Source organism: Neolamprologus multifasciatus, chromosome 3, assembly GCF_963576455.1.
Source record: "Neolamprologus multifasciatus chromosome 3, fNeoMul1.2, whole genome shotgun sequence".
In the NCBI taxonomy this organism is placed as follows: Eukaryota; Metazoa; Chordata; class Actinopteri; order Cichliformes; family Cichlidae; genus Neolamprologus; species Neolamprologus multifasciatus.
In genome coordinates this window covers 28,617,640-28,631,147 of record NC_140441.1, presented here as the reverse complement: position 1 = coordinate 28,631,147, position 13,508 = coordinate 28,617,640, and the positions used below count along the sequence as shown (strand labels likewise).

The window sequence follows — 13,508 nt, the reverse complement described above, 5'->3', positions numbered from 1 at the left end:
AGCTCTCCATCTGAGAATGTCTAAGCAGGACCAGCTCTGCCCTTTCAAAGTCATCAGCATCAGGTTGACTTGTGTCATTAGCCGCCCCGTGCATCAATCGAGCAGTGGCTTTCAGGAGTTCCTCATATGTGCTGAACTGTTTGATGTCAGGTATCGCTGGACTAGCGGATCCAGTAAACAGACCACAGAACACTGGCTTCTTCAGCTCCTCCACTTCCTCCTTAGCTTCTCCCACTGGTGCTTGTGGCCAAAGGCTGGGTGGCAGCTGAAGAAATGGTGGCCCCCGGCTCCAGCGATTCTCACCAGCAAGCTGAGCCACAGTTTTCCCTCTCGTGATATCGTCTGCTGGATTGGTTCCTGAGTCAACGTACCGCCAAGATGCTGCAGCAGAGAGTTCTTGTACCTCTGCAACTCTGGTTCCCACAAAGACTTTATATCTGCATGAATCTGAATGGAGCCAGTTAAGCACTGTAGTCGAGTCTGTCCAGAACACCACATCGTGGATGTCAAGGGTCAGTTCTTTCTTCAGAACAGAAGCCAGCTGTGCTCCTGTAAGGGCTCCACACAACTCTAGCCTTGGAATTGAGAGTTGCTTCTTGGGTGCAACTCTTGACCTCGCAGCCAAGAAAGCCACCTGGACCTTTCCTTCCCCTTGGTCGGTGCGTAGATATGCCACAGACCCATAGGCACGCTCAGAGGCATCACAGAACACATGAAGGCTTCGATGGCTGTTACTACAATCCAAGCGTGAGTCAGTGTAGCATCTCGGCAGCGTTATCTGTGAGAGCTGGCCGAGTTCACTTTCCCACAAACGCCAGGCATGGAGCAGATTCTCAGGTAAGTGAGGATCATCCCATCCTCTTTTCTTGTCCCAGAGGTGTTGCACGATGACCTTTGCCTTGGTTGTATATGGAATAAGAAACCCGAGAGGATCATACTGCTGGGCGAGCAGCCGATAAATGTTGCGCATTGTTGGCTCCGAACTGACGCTCTGCTGATGCTTGTACCGGAGTGCATCAGTCTTACAGTGCCATACGAGTCCTAGAGTGCGCTCTTGAGGATCGGCTGACTCCTGGGAGAGCCAGAGAACACTACCCTCTGACTGGGACTCAACTGGTAGGTGGCTGATGACCGTGTGGACATTGCTAGCCCATTGTCGTAGTTCAAATCCACCCTCCAAGAGGAGAGACTGCAGGCGATCCACCAACTTCTTGGCTTGGCCTTGTGATGGGAGGCTCTGCAAACAGTTGTCAACATAGAAATTACGTTCTATGGACAGACGAGCATCCTCTCCTGGCTCAGTGTGTTTCTGGATATGGTGTTGAAGAGCAAAGGTAGCGCAGCACGGACTGCATGTAGTCCCAAAGGGAAGCACCTGCCATTGGTAGATGGTGGGTTTTTCGTCTACCTCCATGTCTCGCCACAGGAAACAGAGAAAGGGTTTGTCCTCATCTAGCAGACGGACCTGATGGAACATCCCCTTTATGTCACTGCTGAAGGCGACTGGGTGTTCCCTGAACCTGAGAAGGACTCCCAACAGGCTAGCTCCCAGTGTAGGCCCTGGAAGAAGGCAGTCGTTCAGGCTCTGACCCTTGTAGGTGAAGGAACAGTTGAACACTATCCTGTCCTTCCCGTTGTGGTGCACCATGTGATGGGGGATAAACCACGAACAGTTACTCACTTCGGCCTCTTCCGGTGCAACAGCTGTGACGAAGCCAGCCTGCAGCAGTTTTTGGATTTCCTGAGAGTAGGCAGCTGCCTTCTGTGGTTCTCTGGCAAGTCGTTTCTCTGTACCACGAAGCTGGGCCAAAACTGCCTCTGGTGTAGCACGAAGAGGGGGAAGATTCTTCTTCCACAGTAGTGGGGTGGCGTAGCGGTTTACTCCATCAATTGTTACTCGAATTGTCCTTTCCTCAAGTCTCTGAATGGCCTCAGCGTCTTGTCGGGACCTGGTAATGAGCCGCTCACTCCGGTATGGCAAGATATCCATCTTCCAGAGTCTCTCAACATGGCTGAAGAGCTCAGCTTCTGGTGAAGCCCCAGAGGTGAAGAGACACTGCTGTGGGGTTAGCCGCTGACGTAGGAATCTCGATGGACCCTGTAAAGTCCATCCAAGTCGGGTGTGCACAGCTGCAGGTCCACCTGGAGGGCCTAGACGTACTGGCTCCACAGGAGTGAGAAGATGTGGATTATCCGACCCAATAAGCAGAAGGGGCTGTACTTCCTTTATGTCTGGCAGTGGCAGGTGCTTAAGGTGACGGTACCGCTCCTGTAATGCTCTTATTGGGTAACTATGGCGTGCTAGGCCAAGTTCCTTTGCTGTGAAGGCTTGGTGGATCTGGAAGGACTTGTTAGGCTGTGAGGCAGGAGAAATGGAGAATGACACAGCGGCACCATGGATGGTACAGCTATCTTGACGGACAGTGCGGAGTGCTAGGTCCTCAGCTTCCCCGTGCAGCCCCAAGCGATCAGCCGCTTCATGCAGAAGTATGGTACGCTCTGAACCATCATCCAGTATAGCATAGGTTTCAACCATCTTGGTACTGCTCCTAATGATGACACGACTTAGCTTGAGTAGCACCTGACTGCTATTGGTTTGCCGGTCTACGTACAGTGTCTCAGAGGTGGAACTTACTAAGCATGTGCTTTCCTCTGGTGCACTGGTTGAATCAGAGGCTGTAGCATCTGGGCTGGTATTGACATCATGAAGAACTTCAAGATGTCGGCGCCCACATGGTTTACACTTGGCTTTGAGGTTACACTTAGCTGCTTGATGATCACAGGCGCATCGCCAGCACCTCTTATTTGCCTTGATCCACTCTGTCTTCTGCTCCTTCGACAAGAGTTTGAAGTTACTGCACTGATTTAGGTAATGCTGCACTGTATTACAGAATGGACAGTACTTCTTGGGCCTTACTTGTGTCGTTGGCATGTCACCTTCCATCTTTCTCCTGGGCTCACTACCATGGAGAATGGTGGTAGCCTTCTGAAACTTATGCTCAGGACGTCTCTCCTTTCGTGAAACTTGCCTCTCCCTGTCGGAGTGGTCACAGTATTGGTCTCCAATTACCTGGACACGCACCTCATACTCAAGCCATTCAGCCAGATCAAGCAGTGTTGGTATAGGAGTGTTGATGGGATTGACAAATCTTTGGAAATTTGCTCTTAGGTCATAAGGTAGCTTAGCTAAGAGGCGAGATACATGTGAGCCACACCTCAACTCTGTCCGACCCTGTTCTCCCAACTGGTGTAACATACCCACTAGCGCACGAACTTGGAGTGCAAAAGACTTGAAGGCTCTGATGTCACCACTCCTAATGTTGGGTCCATCCATCAGTTTGGTAATTCTTTTTAAGGCCAGATGTTGAGGTTGCCCATACATTTCTGTAAGTGCTCTCATGGTGTCAGCAAATGGGAATGGACTGTTACTGTATGAGTCAGCTACAAGTAGTGCATCTTCACACTTAAGATGATCTGTCAAGATCTGGAACTTGAAGTGTTCAGGAGCATCAAGTGGAAGTACATTATCTAGGGCTAACTTTAATCTTGCAAACTCACGTGGGTCCTCGTGCACAAAGTCGGGGATCGTTGGTTGAGGTCCACGATAAGTCTCTATTGGTTGGGCTCTGCTGAGAGAGAGTGGTGTCTGAGGGCACCCACCTGGTTGCAGGTGATCAGGTGGACACTGTCGGCGGTCATCTGGGTAGTTACCACAGCGCCTGTAAGGATGACTCGAATCCTGACACCCATATCCATAAGGAGAACGATAGTGACTGTCAGGGCCGCTTGGGTGACCAGGGGTAGGATACCTGTCATCTTGTCTGTAGTATGGATCATCTTCATAGCAGGCCCCCAGTCTTGCCAATCTCGGAGGAGTGGCAGCCTGACTGTAGCTCCTGTGGGGACGAGCATACACCTCATCAACCCTTCTTTGGTCTGCATAATACGGTGACCGTCCCCTTGCTGCTGATGCTTGAAGTGGAGGAGGCCTCTCACCTGGTGTCATTGGTGAAAGAAAATCTTGAGATTCAGGGCATGAGTCGACTGAAGGTGATGGTGACTGTGCGCTGCACTCCCTGTCGAGATCTGCGTCATTTAGACTGTGAGTGAGCTCCTCAATCAGGCCATGCTGGCTGTCCTTTGGATGTTGAGACTCATATCCAAATGGCACCTGTGGAGCACTTTCAGGCTGATGTGGGCTCTTCTGACCTTTGATTGGCACCAGCTTACTAGTGTGGACAGGTGTGGTTGACGTCCCATCCTCACAAAGTCCAGACCGTGATGTGGCATGCTGTGGAGCTAGTACAGGTGAGCTAGAGATCAATTCTGTCAGGCGTTGCACATCTAGTCGGAGTTGATTGTGTTCCTCTTTCATGTGATGAATATATTGGAGAATTTCAGGATGAGTAGAATGCTTGCCCTGATCATCACGTGAGAGTCGGTTCTTAGCGAGGTCGTCCACTTCATAGTTCTGGAGGTATGATGGCAGCTTGCTATGTCTGTGTGGGCGGTCAGACTCTCTGTATGGGTATCGGTCTTCCATTCTGAACATATAAGGCTGAAGCAGTTGCTCACCTCCGGCTCGAAGGACCAAATGTTGAGAAGGGGTAAAGAAATCTGAGCTGGCAGCAATCACTTCAGAGTGTCGGGTCAGAACACTTGTAAATGTTCAGATGTGAGAGGAACAAACAGGCAGAGTCCAGGAATAAAGTTGTCATTCTTTGTATTTCCAATTGAGAATGTGCCCGCAGCTGGGCGTGAGTGTGTGTGGTTTCTGTAGACAAAGCATAATGATACAAATCAAATTACATAATAAACATATAGATACAACTGAGGTGTACTCAAGTACAGTATATAACTAAATAAGCTGACATTATACTTCAGACTGGTTACATAAACTTAAAGTCAGACATTATGCATTAACACACCGCATACAACTATGCACTGAAGGCAACTTTACATTGGGTTATCATCTGTTACACAGAGCACAGAATCAACAACACGATAACAACAAATCTCTCTGCTAGAAGCTAATTAGCGAACAAATCTGTTATGCTAGCGAACTGCTACTTGTACATAACGTCACTTCAACAGAAGCAGAAACTGCTGGTAAGTCATCAAATACACTCATGGCTGAACACCAACATAACTGAATGAAGTAGACATTAACTTACAGTCTTATGAACGCACACACTGTCCGTTGTTCGGCTGCCGTTTGTCTCTGATCTAAATTTGCGGACATGCACACCGATGGTGCATTCAGGGGGCATAGGAAATCCCATACACAAATCTAACCCTTTTGTACAGAAGTGATGTTTCTTAAATGAGGAGGTAGGGAATTCCAGAGTCGAGGAGCAGAGCAGCTGAAAGCCCTGCTCCCCATGGTGGCAAGACGGGGGGAGGGGACAAAGAGAGAAAGGGAAGAAGAAGATCTGAGACACCGAGATGGGCTGGTGATCTGAACCAGATGAGAGAGATATGGAGGAGAGAGATGATGAATAGCCTTAAATGTGTCCAAGCAGAAGAAGGTAGATAATGAAAAGAAGGGGCCCCAGGACAGATCCCTGGGGCACGCCAGTGGTCAGAGGAAAGGGCTGAGAAGTAAAGGATTTGAGTTGAATGAACTGAGTGCGATCAGACAGGTATGATTTACCTGTCTGGCAATACTTATCAGCTAGCATTCCTCAAAAAATGTAAAACTACAAGGAAATGTTTGTCCTCTTACACTATGGTTGACACGCTTACTTCGTTTTGTTAACGTTGGATTAAGTTAATAAACAGACAACAACAGAAAACAATGGCCCCCTTTTATCAACATTTTTAATGACAAAACTTAAAATTATGTGAGGTTGTTGTAGTAAAGTGGGAGGATTTCAACCTGCCCTTTTTCTCTGGGCTTGGAGTGGGCACCAGGACTACAAACTTGGATTTATCTGCCCTCCCAGTCTCAAACACAAACCATTTAACTTCTGTTTTATCCTTTTGAACTCATTTGGCCTTTGCATTTGAAGACTGTATCAGTAGTTGTAAAAAGAAGTTTTATTTACAGTATCTGACATCTTGTTGATGACCAAAAATATCTTGATCATGTTCACAGTGTTGTGCGGCATATAACTCTTGCATGAGACACAAAAACATAATGACCTAAAATATCTTCAGCATCTAAAAGTTTCTCACCTGAACAGATGACACCAGCATCCTGATCGTGTGCACAGGTGTTTGTTCCCCATCCACTGTTTTGACACTCATTTAGAGAACTTTCACTTCCTGAACAGCCCACATTATCAAGCAAAATCTGTCCACTTCCTGCACCAAAGTAAGCCATCTGAGGAGCTCCTAGTGCCGGTCCACAGTTTAACTGTCTGCAAACCACCTCAGCATCATTTAAGTCCCAGCCATCACTGCAGATTGTTCCCCAGATGTTATTGTAATAGATTTCTACTGTGCCAGAGCACTCAGTCCATCCAGACCCGACTAATCTGATGTCTGAAAACAAAACACAGAGACCACAGATTGTTGAGAGAACATTGAGGACACATAACTGAATTATAGAAAAGGAAAATCAAACTCTAAAAGCAAAGGTTAAAAAAAAAGTAAAAGTGGAAATTAACGGACATGGTAAATATACAGAAGTTTTCATAGTTGTATTTTTTTAAAACTTTTTTTAAAATGTGATTTTATTTGAAAAATCTTTTAAAAATATTTATTAAAAAATGAAACACCATCCACAACAAAAGTCAAAATACGTTTCTAACAGTATGAAGTTTTTAAAAGCACAACAGTCTACCAATAATTTTGATAGCATTTTGTTTAATGTGCATATTTTGTATAGCTAACACACCTTTATTGTTAAAGTGGTAAAACAATCTCCAGACAATCCTTATTACATGTATCATAAATTCTGTCAAGTACGAACTGAGGATTCAGATGTGATTTAATGTTAATGTAAATGACCTTTAAATTTGGTAAATATTTTTACATTTGTTTGAAAGTTACTTCGATTTTATTTTGAAACCCCTGCTTTTATTTTGGAACAGGAAACTGGCGCAAACCGTTAAAGGGCTGTTAGTAACGTTTCTTTTAGGATATGATAAATAGTGTGCCTTAAAGTGTAAAATATGTATGTTTTCTTTGCCAATTAGTACCTGGCTGACAGTGGCACAAGGTTTGTTAATGTTTCTTTTAACGGAATAAGTTACATGGAATCAAAATGTTGTTTAATAGAGTTTATGTTGTTAACCTTGACCTTGACCTTTATGTGTAGTTGTAAGTTAGTGAGGTGATATAATGAATTGAGTGATGTAAATTTGATGTATATGCTATATGTGAGCAGGAGAAATTTGTTTCCTTTGATGTTATTAATATTAATGTATTAATATTGCTGGTTTTGTTTTGCTCCTAGCTCTTACGGTGTCTTCACTGAATATTTCAATAAAAACATTTCCAATAAAACCTCTGTGAAGCATCAGTATAAGAGACCATCATTCAGCCAGGGATGCTACAGTAAGAGCTTCAGCCTCACGAGTTTCACCTGACTGCCAAAGTCTATGATGAAAGAAGAGGGATTCATTGTGATGGTCTAAATGTGACATTCGCTCAAAATGGAAGGATCTCAGATATTAACTGCAGAAGCAGAAGGCTCAGATCAAATAACAGACATCTGTCAAGCAAGCAAGGATGAGGAACTTCGCAGATCTGATCGCCCAAGAAATCCCACGGAGAAGATGCTTACATTTCAGAGAGAGGAGGCACACAAAAGGGAGAAGCGGCTCATGCACCATTATGATCAATGGAAGATCCAGGCACGTAAGGCAAGAAATCAGCTAAAGCTAGACATTCCAGAAAGTGAAATCGCAGCTCTCATTGATATCTTAGAGAAATGCATGAATGATATTACGGACATTTATGTACAAATCAGAGATCACCTCACACCATCCAGTGAAACGAGACGTCGTGTTGATGCATGTGAGGCCGTAACAAAGGACATTATTAAAATTGCATATGAAAGATTATCAGGCATAGACGAAGACTATGATAGTGAAGCAGTCAAAGAACGCCTTCGTGAGCTCCTTAACAGAGACTATGCTCATTCCATATATGGTTCCACAGTTTCACCTCCAAGTCAACACACTATAGACTCCATTGTCGCAGTAAAAAGAGCAGATGCTGCAGCAGAATTAGCAGCAAAGGAAGCAGAATATGAGTTGTTATTGGCGGAAGGAAAACAAAAAGAAAGGATCCAGCTCTTAGTAGAGCAACAGAAAAGGGATCTTGAAGCTCAAAAACATGAACTAGAAAGACTAAGAGCTGAAAAGGATGTAAGAGCAGCACGAGCAAGATTGTCAATTTACAACCAAGACGTAATGCAGGAGGGCAGCTTATGCTCTGCTAACAGCAAACTAAGGAACCAGGAACATATGCACCCACATCAAGCTGTGTCTCTGGCTCCAGTTCAGCATCTCATAAGATTTCCAGCTTCACCTCCACAGACAGATGTGTCCCACTTAGCTCAAGCAGTACAAGACAGCATAGCCATGAACAGACTTCCAATGCCAGAGCCACCTGTATTCACCGGCGACCCAATTCAGTTCATTGAATGGAAATCTTCATTCATATCCCTTATAGATAAAAGGAACATATGTTCAGCTGACAAACTGCATTACTTGAGAAGATATGTGGGAGGTCCTGCACGAAAGACACTTGATGGTATCTTTTACAGGGAGGACGATGAAGCGTATAAGGATGCATGGGATCGCCTTAATAGCAGGTACGGTCAACCATTCGTCTTGCAGAGAGCTTTCAGAGAAAAACTAGCTAGCTGGCCAAAGATCCACTCAAAGGATGCAGAACAACTCAGAGCATTCGCCGACTTCCTACATGCATGTCAGCAAGCCATGCCTCATATTAAAGGGCTGGACATTCTGAATGACTGTGAAGAGAACCAAAAGCTGGTCCAAAAGTTACCTGAGTGGGCAGCTTCAAGGTGGAACCGGAAGGTGACCCAGTTTATGAAGGACAGACAGGAATTTCCAGCCTTTCAGGACTTTGTCAACTTCATGTCATTAGAAGCAGAGATTGCCTGTAACCCAGTAACTTCCCTCCATGCATTACGTTTATCAGACTTACCTGCAGAGAAACATCATCTGAAAGAAAAGAAAAATAAATCTACTGTTCTCCATACACAGACACTTACAGAGAATGAGAAGAATGTACCATCCAAGACAAGCTTAAAGCCCCCTTGTACGTTCTGTCATGATAACAAACACCACCTACATAGTTGTCCAGAGTTTAAAGGAACGCCTCTGGAAGAGAAAAGAAAGTATGTAAGGGAAAACAAACTCTGCTATGGTTGTCTGAAACCAGGCCATAATGTTAAAGACTGCCGCCACAGACACTTATGTGATATCTGTAAGGGACGACACCCAACTTGCCTTCATGACGACAGATATTCCAACATAAATCCTGTGTTAGCCCCTAATCAGAATACAGACGAAGCAGTTACGACATTGTCTCTCAATACAGAGACTGAGCACACATCTACGACTACATCCATGATTTTGCCAGTCTGGGTTTCCTCTTCCAACAACCCAGGAATAGAAAGGCTTGTCTATGCTCTTCTTGACACCCAGAGTGACACTGTGTTTATTGATGAAGATGTTAGTCGTAGCTTGACAACCAAGACCTATCCTGTAAGGCTAAAGCTAACCACTATGATCGGAAAGGACACAGTAACACACAGTGAAAGAGTCTCAGGTCTCAGAGTGCGTGGCTATACCTCCACAAATCACATTGATCTCCCTCCTGCCTATACCAAAGACTGCATACCAGTGAATCGAAGGCACATTCCTACCAGTGAAACGGCGAGGCATTGGAATCATCTCAAAGCAATAGCAGATGATATTCCGCCACATTTAGACTGTGAAGTTGGTCTTCTAATAGGCTATAACTGCTCACAGGCACTAGCACCAAGACAGGTCATCCTAGGAAGAGATAATGAACCTTATGCAGTCCGCACAGACCTAGGATGGAGCATCATAGGCTGCTCACCACCTCACCTTGAATCTCTTCCTGTCACCAACATATGCCATAGAGTAACTGTCAAAGAGCTTCCTCCAGTGACGCCATCCGATGCCATTAAAGTACTTGAGTCTGACTTTAAAGACATCAGCAAGGACAGCAGAACAGTGTCTCAAGATGACATCCTCTTCCTGAATATGCTAAAGGAAAGCATTCACATGAACGCCCATGGTCACTATGAGATGCCTCTTCCTTTTAAAGAGAGACCCTACCTTCCCAACAACAAGCAGTTAGCTATCATCCGGCTCAACCATCTCAAACGAAAGCTGCTGAACAACAAGAACTACAAGACTCACTACGTAACGTTTTTGAATGAGGTAATTAAAAACAATGATGCTGAAGAAGTTCTCTGTGAAGAGAAGGAAGGCGAAACATGGTATATTCCACACCACGGAGTTTATCATTCCAAAAAACCAGAGAAGCTCAGAGTGGTTTTTGATTGTTCGGCTAAGTACAAGGGAACTTGCCTAAATGATCATCTCCTGTCTGGTCCAGATTTGACAAATACTCTAACTGGTGTTCTTATCAGATTTCGACAGAACCATGTTGCTCTGATGTGCGACATCAAAAGGATGTTTCATCAGTTTCATGTGCGTGAAGCGGATAGAGACTACCTACGTTTCCTGTGGTGGAAGGATGGAAACTTCAGTGTGGAGCCGCAGGAATTCCGTATGAAAGTTCACCTTTTCGGTGCTGCATCTTCACCGGGATGTGCCAACTATGGGTTGAAACATCTCGCTAAGGAGAATGAGAGCCTGTTTCCTCTGGGCTCCCAATTCATTATGAGGGACTTCTATGTGGATGATGGTGTCACAAGCATAGCAGATGTAGATGAGGCTATTCAGCTTGCAAAAGAAGCCCAAAGGCTCTGTGCTATGGGTGGTCTGCGACTACACAAATTTGTGTGTAACAATGCGAAGGTGCTTGAGAGCATAGCACCATCTGAGCGTGCCACTGAAGTAAAGGCTCTTGATCTTGCCTTTAGTGATTCATCGCTGGAAAGAGCCTTAGGAATCCACTGGCACATTGAGTCAGACAGTTTCAGGTTCCATGCCCGTTTGAAGGACCAACCAGAAACCAGGCGTGGTATACTATCCACTGTTGCCTCTCTTTATGACCCACTTGGGCTTATTGCTCCTTTCCTGCTAACTGGGAAAAGGGTTCTTCAAGAAATGTGTAGGCATGGTACAGGTTGGGATGACCCACTCATCAGTAAACTGCAACCAGTCTGGAGATCCTGGAAGAGTGATCTGGCAAATTTGGATAAAATCACCATACCCCGATGCTATGTACCAGCTGACTTTGGAAAGGTCACAAAGAGAGAGTTACATCACTTCTCTGATGCAAGCACGTATGGTTATGGCCAGTGCTCATATTTGAGACATGTGAATGAAAATGGAACTGTTCATTGTGCTCTGATTATGGCAAAGTCCAGAGTTGCTCCAATCAAAGCTGTGACCATCCCCAGGTTAGAACTTACTGCTGCTGTTGTATCAGTTGCAGCAAGCAATACTCTAAAGGAAGAACTGGGAATTTCAGGGATTGATGAATACTTCTGGACAGACTCCAAGGTTGTACTGGGGTACATTAACAACGAGGCACGTCGCTTCCACACATTTGTATCAAATAGGATTCAGAAAATAAATCTCAGTACAACTCCTCAGCAGTGGCGATATGTTTCTACTGACAAGAATCCTGCAGACCTTGCATCGAGAGGTTCTAGTGCAAGCAAGCGTCTGACATCGAACTGGTTTACTGGACCCAAGTTCTTATGGGAGAAAGAGGTATCACCAGAGGTAGAGGTAATCCCAGAAATCCCAGTTGGGGACCCTGAAGTTAAAAGGGTTCAAGCACTAAATTTGGAGTCTGCAGAACAAGTGACTCTTTCAGACCGCTTGTCAAAGTTTTCTTCATGGAGTAAGGTCAAACAAGCTGTTGCGCGACTTCTTCGCCGAGCCAAGAGTGACAAGTCAACAAGTCACAGCACAGTTCAGGAGCGAGAGGATGCACAGTGCATCATTATAAGAGATTTACAGAGACGAGTGTTTCCAGATGAGATCCAGCTACTTAGTAATGGCTTACAACTTCCACGCCAGAGTAAACTGTTTCGATTGGATGCCTTTCTTGACAAAGATAGAATCCTCAAGGTGGGAGGAAGACTGAAAAATGCATCTCTCCCTGCCTCTCAGAAACATCCAATGATCATTCCAAAGGACCACCACATAACGAGGATGATAATAGCTCATCATCATGAACAGGTTAAACACCAAGGAAGGGGTATAACCATCAACGAGATTAGATCAAATGGATACTGGATCCCAGGAATGAACAGAGCTGTTGCATCTTATGTGCATCAGTGTGTCAAATGCAGGAAACTCAGGGGATCAGCGGAGGAGCAGCGAATGGCAGACCTACCATCTGAGCGGGTGGATCCATCTCCACCTTTCACTTATTGCGGAATGGACTGCTTTGGGCCATTTTTTACAAAGCAAGGGCGTAAGGTGAATAAACGTTATGGTCTGCTTTTCACATGCCTTTGTTGTAGAGCAATTCACATTGAAATGGTGAATGATATGTCAGCAGATGCCTTCATTAATGGCCTCTGATGTTTTGTTTCCATAAGAGGAGCAGTACGACAAATAAGATGTGACCAAGGAAGCAATTTTGTTGGAGCTAAGAATGAAATGTATAATGCGATGAAACAGATGGATGTCAATCGTCTGACTGCATTCTTGGCTGAGAGGCAGTGCGACTTCATTATGAATGCTCCCCATTCAAGCCATGTTGGAGGTGTCTGGGAGAGACAGATCAGAACAGTAAGAAATGTACTTCGGTCCACTCTTTCACTCTCACCTGGAAGATTAGATGATGCCTGTTTAAGGACATTGTTTTACGAAGCAATGTCTATTGTGAACAGCTGTCCACTCACTGTGGATAACCTGAATGATCCAAATGGTCCAGAACTGCTGACTCCTAATCACCTACTCACTATGAAACCGACTGGAGCCTTACCACCTCCTGGGACGTTCATTAGAGAAGACACGTATGCTCGTAAGAGATGGCGTCATATCCAGTATCTAGCAGAGCAATTCTGGAACCGCTGGAGAAGAGAGTATCTCTCTAATATTGCCACTAGACAACGTTGGCGTATTTCTAGAAGGAATCTGAAAGTTGGTGACATAGTCATTGAAAGGATGGATGATCTGCCACGGAACGAATGGAGATTAGCCAGAGTTGAAGAAACAGTCGCTGATAAAGATGGGCTTGTGAGGAAAGTTAAGATTCGTCTTGGAGACCAGAAAATGAAAAGGGAGGGTCAATGTTCTGGCAAGCCATCTATTGTTGAACGGCCCATTCAGAAACTGATCTTGCTTTTAGAGGCTGTCTAAGACAATGACTATATCCTTTATTGTATGAAGACTTGTAGACAT

General features: G+C 45.0%; 1 protein-coding gene across 1 annotated transcript; it reads left to right on the top strand.

Moving 5' to 3' along the window:
• Positions 1-7,054: 7,054 nt before the first annotated feature.
• LOC146522456 (uncharacterized) lies at positions 7,055-13,110 on the top strand. The gene is made up of 2 exons (XM_085144343.1): positions 7,055-12,578; positions 12,701-13,110. The coding sequence occupies exons 1-2, from the start codon at positions 7,602-7,604 to the stop codon at positions 12,725-12,727; spliced, it is 5,004 nt and encodes a 1,667-aa protein (XP_085000469.1). The 5' UTR covers positions 7,055-7,601; the 3' UTR covers positions 12,728-13,110.
• The last annotated feature ends 398 nt before the right edge of the window (positions 13,111-13,508 follow it).

Bases quoted from the DNA above. Each gene is read 5' to 3' on its own strand.
- LOC146522456 (XM_085144343.1), top strand. From the start codon at position 7,602: ATGGAAGGATCTCAGATATTAACTGCAGAAGCAGAAGGCTCAGATCAA. The intron at 12,579-12,700 runs GTGAATAAACGT...TGTTTCCATAAG, and splicing joins TTACAAAGCAAGGGCGTAAG to AGGAGCAGTACGACAAATAA.